General features: G+C 66.7%; 1 protein-coding gene across 7 annotated transcripts; it reads left to right on the top strand.

Moving 5' to 3' along the window:
* The first annotated feature begins 1,605 nt into the window (after positions 1 to 1,605).
* On the top strand, positions 1,606 to 6,499 carry LOC101544516 (gastrula zinc finger protein XlCGF49.1). Of its 7 annotated transcripts, none has more exons than XM_055135580.1 (3): positions 1,606 to 1,738; positions 3,678 to 4,491; positions 6,036 to 6,499. In XM_055135580.1, exon 2 carries the CDS (start codon positions 3,706 to 3,708, stop codon positions 4,315 to 4,317), a length of 612 nt encoding a protein of 203 aa, XP_054991555.1. In that variant the 5' UTR covers positions 1,606 to 1,738; positions 3,678 to 3,705; the 3' UTR covers positions 4,318 to 4,491; positions 6,036 to 6,499. The 7 variants fall into 7 exon arrangements, with proteins under 7 accessions (XP_054991555.1, XP_054991577.1, XP_054991530.1 ...); XM_055135602.1 differs by lacking the exon at positions 1,606 to 1,738 and adding an exon at positions 1,746 to 1,896 and having other exon boundaries at positions 3,678 to 4,504; XM_055135555.1 differs by lacking the exon at positions 1,606 to 1,738 and adding an exon at positions 1,746 to 1,896.
* The last annotated feature ends 4,196 nt before the right edge of the window (positions 6,500 to 10,695 follow it).

A 10,695-nucleotide genomic window follows, 5' to 3' on the forward strand; every position in this document is an offset into this window, starting at 1 on the left:
GTCTGAGCAGCTCTCTGTGTGTGTGTGTGTTACAGAGCCTGTGTGTGTCTGAGCAGCTCTGTGTGTGTGTGTGTTACAGAGCCTGTGTGTGTCTGAGCAGCTCTGTGTGTGTGTGTGTGTGTGTGTTTGTGTGTGCAGAAAAGCAGGGAAACCAGGCGACTCAGCAGAAATCCTGCCAGGGCAGAGGCCGGGGGTGCCCAGGATTCTACCAGCTGGGTCCTGAGGTGGGGGGAGGGGAAGTTTCGGGGCCAGTATCTGCACCTCCTGGCCCCCAGCCTAAGTTCTATTTTGGTACATCCTACCCCAAAGATGCAGCTAAAACGGTGGGTGACCCCTCTGAGATGTGTTTGATGCTCCGGTTGAAACCCGGGCGGCGAGGTGTGTGGCTCTGGGGGTGACACGGGCTCAGGGGCTGCTCCCTCACCAAAGGTCCTGGGGGGGGACTCACTGGAGGACAGGGGGTCCCGTGTCCACCGAGGCCTCTTCTGCTGTAATCCCCTCCCTGGGCCCCACAGTCTCTTTGTGTAACTCAGGAACTTCATGGTCGGTGCCTGGGAGACAGGCCAGAGCACAAGGTCAAGCCCGCTGACAGGGGCTGGCAGACCCCAGGGGACTTTCCGGGACACACAGAACCTCTGGGGAAGCCGGTGGGCTGCCTCCGGGCTGAGGCTGGAATAAGGGCTGGGTTTTAGAGCCGTGCACCCCACCAGCAGGTTTCAGTTCCCTGCTCTGCAGGAATGCAGCCCCCCACGGGCGCGGGGAGGCAGCGTGTCGGCCAGAGGACCCAAACAGGGGCTGGGCAACCCCAGCCCTCACACCCGACCCTCCCCCCTCTGCACAGGACCTGCCCACTGGAGCCTCCCTGCCTCTAGCAGCTACAGAGACCCCAGAGGAAAGGGCTGGTCCCAGCGGTCTGTGCATCTCGAGATGTGGGTTCAGAGCCAGACCTGGCTGAGCGGATCTGGGTCACCAGCCCCTCCCCTGCCTGAGTCTAGGTCCAGCCGAGCCGGCTGCAGTGCGCTGGACTTTGGCGCTGGGCCTGGCAGAAACCAGTCTCCCACTTCATTTTCTTTTCCCATCTATAACCCGGGCTAATCACGCCTGTCCGGCCTTGGGGTGCGGGTTATTGGCGGCTCCCACGAGTTAATGGGTGGGAAAGAGCTGCACCCAGGGGAACGCGTAGGTGCGGGCTGTAGTTACTGCTGGCCCCAAGGCGCATCCAGCCCTGGGCACTGCCGCAGCTGTCCCGAGGTGTTAGAAGTGGCTCTTTTATGGGGTATCTTTGGCTCCACGGGGCTGGGTTCAGGTTTAAGGGCGGTGTATCTGCGGTGGGGGGGCATGACCCGGTCAGACAGCGGGGGTAGGCTCGGGCCAAGCAGCTCCTGGGAGCTTTCTGGTTCTCCCCTTCCCTGGGGAGGGGGGTCTCTCCCCATCCCCCCCAGCCTGGAAGAGCGCCCCCTCTTTCTGCTGCAAGGGAAGGCTTTGTTAGCCCCAGCCCCGCACCACCAAGGCCTTCCTAGAATCCTGGGGGTTGGGGGGGCGTTGGCGCCCTGCCCAGGGGTGAGGTGAGAAGGCGAGGGCGAGGCTCCCGGCGCCCAGGGGTCCCGCTTGCGGCTGGGCGCGGGGGGCGCGCCCGCGGGTGCGGCGTTAGACCTCCCCGCCTCACGGGGCTGCTGTGCGTCTGTGCGCGGCGACGCGGGCGACTGCGGCGCTGCGGCGGGGAGGGAGGCGGCGCCACGTGAGTCCCGGGCTGGGCCTGGCCGGGCCGCTCCGAGGTTACCGTATTTACCGAGGCCCGAGCCGGACCCTGGGGGGCGGGTCACTGCGGGCGCTACCGTATTTGCCGGGAGCCGCGCAGACCTTTTTCCGGAGCGGGGAGCGCCGCGACTCAATTGCGTATTTATCCGGCGTTGCGTGCTCGCCCCGGGGGGCGCCGCGGGGGCTCGGGGCGGGTGGCACTGGATCCCGGGGGGCGTCGGGGCTGGCGGCAGGGTGGGGTGCCTGGCGGCAGGCCGCGGGGTGGGAGGCCTACGTTTTTCCGTGGGGGTGGGGTTGCGACGCAGTTTCCCCCCTTTCTGCAAGGGTCGCCCGGCCGCTGGAGTTGGCGGCGCTGCTGGCCGGGCCCGGGTGGGTGGGGTCCGCTCTGTGCATGGACGCGGCGGTCTGGGGCGGACAGCGGCTGGGAGGCGGCTCTCTGGGGGCGGGGGCGCAGGGGGCGCTGCGGGAGACTTACCGTATTTGCGGGGCGCAGCGCAGACCCTAGCGGAGAGAATCCCTGCTGGAGCCCGGAGCTAAAGGGGGCGCAGCCTGGGCTGTGAGTGGGGGATGAGGTGGAGGAAAGTGGGGGAGCGCGAGCGCGCCGCGGCCTCGGCGCCGCGGGGTGGGGCGGGGCGGTGGTCAGGGGTGCAGCCGCGAGCAGGGGGCAGGCTGCGGGGTCCTGGGCGAGGTGGCAGGGTGGGGCCCAGTGAGTGCGGCTTGTCCTCTTCCCGGGGGAGAGGGTCTGAGAGGGGGCTGGGGGCGGGGGCGCCGGAGCCCCCCTGCAGTCAGACCCACTGAGGCCGGCGCAGCGTGAGACCGGAAGTGGGGTGGGCCTGCCTGCAGGTGGGGTCAGCCTGCTGGTCCCAAGGGGAGGGGCTGGGGCGGGACCGGCAGCTCCGTGCTCAGGAGCAGACTTGACGGTGTCCCCCAGGAGACCCGAGCAGTGGCCCGTTGGGACCTGAAGGCCCTGGGGTAGTTGGGGGCGTTGTTGGTTTTGGGGTGTGTGTGTGTGTGCTTTGAAGCGCGTTTACTCCTTGGCCAGCTGGGACCCCTAGAAGAGCCATCAGCTTTAAGCCTAGCCCTGGTTCACCTTTACTTGGTGACCTTGAACAAGTGTGATGACTTCACTGAGCCTCAGTTTCCCCATCTGTGAAGTGGGGTTCACAGGGAGCACAGTCCGTTCCGCAGGCCTCTCTGAGGACGACGGGAGCAGTTTATTTCCCAGGAATACGGAGCCTGGGGGCGCTGGGGGGGCCTTTGGAGTGCTCGGGTCTTGCTCTCGGGCCTGGCTTCTCTGGGTGGGGGGGGGGTTTGCCCAGAGTAGCAGGCTGGGGCGCACATTCTGGCGGGGGGGGTTTGCGGGGGCGGCCAGCCCTCCCCCGCGCGGCCTCGTTTTGATCGACGGAGAGCTGTTGCCTTCTGTGTAGAATAGGTCACTTTCAAGCACAGGGTTTGTTTTGTTCAAGTTTTGCCAAAGTATCTTTCCACCCCCGGCCCGCCCTCGCCTCCCTCAGCCTGTCCTTGAGAGTCGGGTGGCAGAGAGCGACTCTCGCAGCAGGATAACGGCAGGCGCCCGGTCGCCCGGGGCTTACCCACAGGTGTCTGGCTCGGGTGTGCACGCGTGAGCGCGCGTTTGTGTGCGGGAAGCAAGGGGCTTCGTGTTGGGGACCACGGAGCGCGGCGTTGTCCCCTTAAGGCCCCTTGCAGTGGTGGTGAGCGGGGGTCCCAGGATGGTGGTGGAGGGGGGCGGGGGTGCTGGTGGAATCAGGGAAGGCCTCTGGAGGAGGGGGCACTTGCCAAGGTCCTGAAAGAGGGGCAGGGTCGGGGCAGAGGAGGAAGAGGGCCCACGGAGGGGCCGGGGCTGGGGTGTCCCGCGGGTCCCCCCCCACCGACTCCTCTCTCTGCTTCCGCCACCGCAGGGGCTGGTGATCGCCGCTGGACGTGCCCATGACCGAGCTGGTGCCCTCCGGGGGCGGGTCCCCGGCGGGGGACGGGGAGGAGGGCCTGGGCGACGAGCGAGGCCTGGTCATCCACCACCCGGCGGAGGAGCCGCCGCACCGCTGCCCGCTGTGCGGCCAGACGTTCCCGCAGCAGCCCAGCCTGGTGCGGCACCAGAAGCTGCACGCCGGGGCGGGCCGCGCGGCCGCCTTCGTGTGCCCCGAGTGCGGCAAGGCCTTCAGCGTGAAGCACAACCTGGAGGTGCACCAGCGCACGCACACCGGGGAGCGGCCGTTCGCCTGCGCCGAGTGCGGCCGCTGCTTCAGCCTCAAGCAGAACCTGCTCACGCACCAGCGCATCCACAGCGGCGAGAAGCCGCACCAGTGCGCGCAGTGCGGCCGCTGCTTCCGAGAGCCGCGCTTCCTGCTCAACCACCAGCGCACGCACGCGCGCATGCCCGCGCCGCACCCCCGGCGCCCCGGCGTCTTCGGGGAGCGGCGCCCCTACTTCTGCGCGCGCTGCGGCAAGAGCTTCGCGCGCGAGGGCTCGCTCAAGACGCACCAGCGCGGCCACGGCCACGGCCCCGACGGGCAGGGCGCGCACCTGGGCCGCGTGCTCTGACGCCCCGCGCTGCGCCCCGGCCCCGCGCATCCCTTTCTCCACGTGACCCCCCACACCCGGACGGCCCCCGACCCCCGGGGACCCTGGAAGAGCCGGCCGTCTCCTCCCTTTTCTCTCCGAGGCCCGCGCGCCGTCGGAGGGCCCCACGCGGGGTTTCTGTCTCGCCTAGAGCAGGTGAGAACAGGAGGTGAGAACTGGGGGGGGGGGCAAGGAAGGGGGCGGGACGGGGAACCGATGGGAGGGACGGGGCGGCCCTGGCCCGGGCTTCTTATTGGATCGTCATTCCCAGAGTGTCCGTGAAGCACCCCGAAAGTCCCTGCCTCCGTATCGCGCACCCCCAAACTCCCAGCCCCGGCGCGTTCTCTACCGTGAGAAGGTGCTTCAGACCCGCTGTGGGACTCGTACCGCGAGGTGCGGGGAAGCGGGAGGAGACATCCGGCAGGAGCACAGCGCCCCCGAGTGTCCCCTTGACTCAGGGGGTGGCGTGGTTGGGGGGTGGGGGGTGCGCATACGTTGCCCGGTGCCCGAGGTTCTCACAGGGCTCTGGGGACTGTCCCCGGGACATGCTGTAAAGACAGTTCCCACCTATTCACTCGTGGGAGCCGCCAGTAACCCGCACCCTGAGGGGGAGGTGGGCAGGCGTGATTAGCCCGGGCGGTAGATGGGGAAAGGAAACGAAGTGGGTAGGGCGCTTTCTGCCCGGCCCGGCGCCAGAGTCCAGAGCACTGCAGCCGGCGCCGCCGCTGGACCACAGACAGGGGCGGGGCTGGTGACCCGGGTCTGCGCTCTGAACTCACATCTCGAGATGCATAAACCGCTCGATCCAGCCCTTTCCTCTGGGGTCTCTGTTGCTGCTAGAGGCAGGGAGCGTCCAGCGGGCAGGCCCTGTGCAGAGGCCAGAGGATTTGGTGTCTGGATTGCCGAGCGCCTGTCCAGGGGCTCTGGCCGACCCGCTGCCTCTGCGCACCCCTGGGGAGGCCTCCTGCGGTCCTGCGGAGCAGGGAACTGGAACCTGCTGGTGGGGTGCAGAGTCTCTAAAACCCAGCACTGCTGCTGGCCCAAAGGTTCCGTGGGCCTGTGTGTCCCGGAAAGTCCCCTGGGGTGCTCTGAGCAAGGGCAGGCAGAAAGGTGGGGTGGGGGGCAGGGGCTTGGACTTGCCCCGGAACTTGATTTGGAGTTGGGGCTCAGAGGCATGGGGGTCGTGTGCTGGAGGAGAATGGGAAAGGGGGTCCTGCTTGCCCCACCCCTCCCTGCCCTCTCCCTCAGCCCCCTTAGGGCCCGGCTTCCGGTGGGGGACCCCCAAACTCTTCATCCACCCCGCCGGGAGAGGGCTGGGAAAGGCCTCGGAGGACTTGGCTCTAGCCAGGGACAGGCAGGTGGGGAGGGAGGCGGGCTGGGGGTCCTTGGAGGGGGTGTGGCACCCCCCGTGGGGGAGGTGCAGGCTCACCGCCCTGGCTGTGTCCTGTCGGCTGGGCCCTGGGGTCCTGCTGGCGGCCTCTCCTGGGGTCTGTGCCCCGCCCTCTGAGCCTGAGACCACAGTGCGGTTGGGGAGCTCTGAAGCCGGTCACCAAAGTGTCCTGCCCGTGACTGTGGTCATTCCAAGTGCTTGGGGGGGTGGGAGGAGAGGGATGTCCCCCCCCCCAAGCCCCCACAACTGACCATCCCCTCGGCTGCGGAGTCCCCTGGCCCTGAGCCCGGTCTCTTGGTTCCGTGGACAGATGCAGGACCAGCAGGACCTGGGACCCACGGAGACCAGCCCAGCACCCCAGCCTCGGGACACGCCCCCCCAGAAGACCCGCCTTGGCAGAGGGGACGGCACGGAGCCCGGAACGTGGAGCAGGTCCCTGGAATGGGTGGAAAAGCCCCAGGACTTGGGGGGGTTCTCGTCTGGGATGGCTCCGTCCCACAGCGACAGGAAGTCTCGCCCCAGAGGACCGGAGTGGACACCACGGGGCGCCCCTCCCCCAGGCACCGGCTCCGCTCCAGGCCCGGACAGTGGTTCTTAGCGCTGGGGATTGAAGCTCTCTAAAACTCTGACAGAGGTTCTGGAACGTTCTGGAAACTTCTCCCCGGGAAACACGCCTCCATACAAAGACTGAGTCTGGGCCAGCGGTTCCCGGCACTGCCGCTGGCCCTCCTCCCGCTGCCCGGTCTGGGCAGGGGCCCCCTCAAGTACAAGCAGCGTCTCCCCTGCCCCCACCCCCTTCCAGGCTGGGAATAAAGAATTCTGTGGGGGCAGGGGCTGCTGTTCTTGTCGTCTCCACAGCCCCAGCTTGCACGCTGGCCAGGTTCTGACCCCGCGCCCCAGGGCCTGGCCCTGCGGCCTCTGGCCTGGGCCTCCTGGTGCAGCGGGGGGGGGGGGGGCACCGGGGGGCAGGTGGCAGGGAAGGGCGGGCAGGGCGGTGGCCACCCAGGGTACCCGCCTGCTCCCCGCAGTGAACTGCCCATCACGAAGGGTGTGACCCCCAGACCGTTCCGGGGGCGGGAGTGACCTTTAGGAACTGAGTGGGCATGAGGGTGGTTGGGGTGTGGCCAGTGGTGGGTTGGGGACTCTGGGATACGGTGGGACCCCTCGGCCCGTTGCCACAGGGCTGCAGGGAGGGGTGACACGTTCCCACACTGGTGTCCCCTTCTCAGTGATGGTCACTCTCATGTCCCTCCTGTGCCCTGGCCTTGCCCCCTGCCTGGCCACGGGCCCGTTTCTGGCCGTGTTTCCCCGCCTTCCCTCCGCGGTGCCCTGCCTTGGAGCCCCGGAGCACCAGGGACCGTGTCCATCCGTCCGTCGTCCCGAGGGTCAGGCACGGTGGCTCCGAGCTCTCAGGAAACACCCCTGCTGACCTGGGTGTGGCGGGGTGCTGGGAGGGCTCCGAAAGTGGGGGCAGCCGCTGGCCCCGTTTCGGAGGCGAGATCCAGCGAGGTACCAGGGGCCACTGAGGGCGACCGCTCCCCTGCCAGGGCTGCCACGGGAATAAGCGTGCCGTCTGCCGCGGCTGGTGTGAGTGGCCACTCGGGGTGCGGTGGGAGGGCGGCCCCTGGGGGACACACGAGGATCGTAGTGGCCAGAGGCTGTAGGAAGCGCAGCCCAAGGCCCCTGACCAGGTGAGCTCGGACCCATGGGGCCGCTGGAGTCTGCAGGCGGGAGTGGCTGAGGGCCCCGGGGCCCCTGGACCGGCCCCCTCAGGGCACCCAGAGTGTGGGGCAGCCTCGGGCGGGCGCCTGGAGGACGGCAGGCTCAGGGCCGGGAGCACGCAGGGCTCGGAGGCACGGGACGGGCTTCCCGCCCCTTTCCTGGGCGTCCCCGCGGGGTCCCCGGTGAAGTGTGGCCGGACTCGGGGTGCACAGGCAGCCGGCACCTCGATCCCAGCCCCCGGCTCAGACTCACTCCCTCAGGGCCCGGCTGCCCGGCTCTGCCTCCCCCTGCCCCTCGCCCTGCTCGGCCTGGGCCGCACGGTGGGTCCCTGGGCGGTGCCCGAGGAATCTGGGTCTGTGGGTGCGAGTGGGCCCAGCCAAGCTGCTTCCCGGGGTCCCCCACGGGCGGCCCACAGGAAGCTCGGCTCCTTTCCTGCTGGGGCCCGTGGTCGGCTGCTCCCAGGCTCGGCCCTGCCCCCAGCTGTGGGTGGAGCAGGGCCCGAGAGCAGACCCGGGAGTCCCCTCTGGTCCTGCCATTCCCACCGCTGCCTCGCGTCTCCCTGTCAGCAGAAGGGCTGGTCCCCAGCACGGGGGAGTCGCCCGCCAGCAGGGCTTAGTTCCTGGAAGGTCGCTGGATGGAGCCACAGAGAGAGGGAGGGAGAGGGAACGTGTGTGCGTGTGTGTGTGTGTGTGCATGTGTGTATAAATATATGTGATTGTATGTGTGTATATGTGTGTGTGCAAGGGTGTTTGAATACATGGGAATGTGTATGTGTGGAGTGATTGTGTCTGTGTTCATGTGTGTGAGACTCTGAGTATGTGACTGTGACTTGTGTGTAGGCGAGTGTGTGACTTGTATGTAAGAGTATGTATGTGTGACTGTATAAATGTGTTGTATATGTGACTGTGTTGTGAGAGTGTGTGGCTATGTTGTAAGACTGTTGTGCCTAAGTGTGTAACTGTGAGACTTGTGTGAGTGTTGAATGTGTGACTGAGAGAATGTGACTGTGTTGTGTGATTGTGTGTGACTGTGTGACTGTGTTGTGTGGGGGTGTGTGAATGTGTGTTCTTTCAGTCCTCAATCATGTAATGAATATTTCACGTACATGACACTTTCCTCCATTTAAACATTTTCACAAGCCGCCCTTCAATCCTGACAATAAATGTCACTGGCCTGACCTGGGTTCCAGCCCTGGCCCCCGTAGGCTTCCCTGAGCCCCACCAGGGAGGATCTCCGGACGCAGAGCCGGGTGAGCCCTGAGCACCGCCGAGTGAGTCCCCCGTGCAGTCTTCACGCAGATGCCTCACAGGCTTCTCCGTGACCCCTGGGGACAGGAGGAGGCGGGAGGGAGGGGACGGGTGGGTGCCCTCAGCTGCCCTCGCCCTGGGAAGCGTTTCTCTGTGAGGAACGTGTGCTACTGCCCAGGGGGCCGGGCTGCCGCCCGTCGCTGTCCCCGGGACCATCAGCTGTCGGGGACACGCAGCTGTCCCGAGGATCGGCTGTTCCTAGAGCAGCTGGCCGTCCCCGGGAAACACCCGGCTGTCCCAGGACCCATCACGTCTCCCCGGGCCCACCCAGCTGTCCCTGGGAACTCCCCAGCTGTCCCCGGGCCCACCCAGCTGTCTGTTTTCTTCAGGAATCCGGGCCTGGGCCTTGTCACCTGCTTGGGGACGCGTGTCTCCAGTGCAGTTCCCAGCCCTGGCTACACCCCACCCCGAGGCAGTGACATCTGCCTGCTCCCCGGTTCCTGAGCCAGCCCGGGGAGAGGGACCGTCTCCAGGGAGGCTCTTGGCTGGACGTGAGGGGCCACGTGCTGGGCTGGGACTTGGGATCCGCCGTGGGTGAGGCCTCGGTGTGCCCGCTGGACTCTTGTTTGGGGCGGGGGGTGGGGGGGACATGGCTGTCGGTGCTCAGGGCTGACTCCTGGTTCTGTGCTCAGGATCACTCCTGGCTGGGCTCGGGGGACCGTATGGGGTGCCCGGATTGAACCTGGGCTGGGGGGCGCTGAGTGCAGGGCCGGCGCCCTCCCCGAGGGGCGATGTTTGTGGCTCCTGGGCTTGAGCCTCCCCCGGGGCGCCTGTTCCCAGCTCCGGGCTTGGCGTCACTCCCGGTGAAGCTGCAGGGACCCTGAGGCCGGCCCGGCCCTGGCACGCAGAGTCCGGCTCAGCCTGGGGTCGAGACCTTTGTTCCCGGGGCTGAGCCAGGGACGCTGGCGCCTGTGTGCCTCCCCCTGTGCCAGGAGTCTGTGGCGTGTGTGTGTGTGCGTGTGCATGAATGTATATGTGTGTGTGCGTGTGCGTGCGGGTGTGTATGTGTGTGTGTGCATGTGTGTGCGTGTGTATGTATGTGTATGTTTGTGTGTAGATGTGTATGTGTGTGCGTGTGTGTATGTGTGTATATGTGTGTGCGTGTGTGTATGTGTGTGCATGACTGTGCATGTGTGTGCGTGTGCACGTGCATGTGTGTGTATGTTTGTGTATGTGTGCATGTGCATGTATGTATGTACGTGTGTGTGCACGTGTGTGTATGTGCATGTGTGTGTGCGTGTGTGTATGTGTGTGTCTCCCCCTGGTCTTCCTACGCGTGTTCCATGGGCTGGGTGTTACTTCCCACCGCCAGCCACTGTGCCCCTCTCGGGCCTTGCTCCAGGCTGCACTTCTCTGTCCCACACCAGGCTGGGGTGACCATCGCTGTCCTTTAGGGGAGCCCCGGGCAGGTCCAGCTCTGCCCATGCCGCACAGGGGCTTGTGACGGCTCCTGGTGGCCCTGCTGGGCCCAGTGGCTCTGAGGGGGTGACAGGCGGCCCCGGAGGGAAGGGCGCTCAGGGCTCTCTGGGCAGGGCCGGCCGCTGCCTCCTCCCTGATGTCACCGAGCGCGTCTCTCCTCGGGGCCTCCTGCTGCTGCTTCCTGTGACCGGCCTTTCTCGTGACCTGGCGACACAGCCGTGTGCGCAGACCCTGAGCTCCGCTGTCATGCTGGGGACTCCGCGAGGCGTGGCTGACCCCTGGCTGGGCCCTGCGGGTTGGCGCTGGGGTGGCACAGACGCGGCTCTGGAGGGTGTGATAATAATCACTGAGAGCAGAGCCAGGAGCAACCCCCGAGCATCGCCGGGTGTGACGCAGAAAGGCAAAAAAAAAGGTCAGGAAGGTTCCACACCAGAAAGCACGTGAAGGAGACAGGAGGTGGACCTCGATGGCCATGCAGGACGGCCCCTGGCAGCCCTAGGCACTTGCTACAGTTCCACGTAT

This window comes from Sorex araneus, chromosome 1 (genome assembly GCF_027595985.1).
Source record: "Sorex araneus isolate mSorAra2 chromosome 1, mSorAra2.pri, whole genome shotgun sequence".
In the NCBI taxonomy this organism is placed as follows: domain Eukaryota; kingdom Metazoa; phylum Chordata; class Mammalia; order Eulipotyphla; family Soricidae; genus Sorex; species Sorex araneus.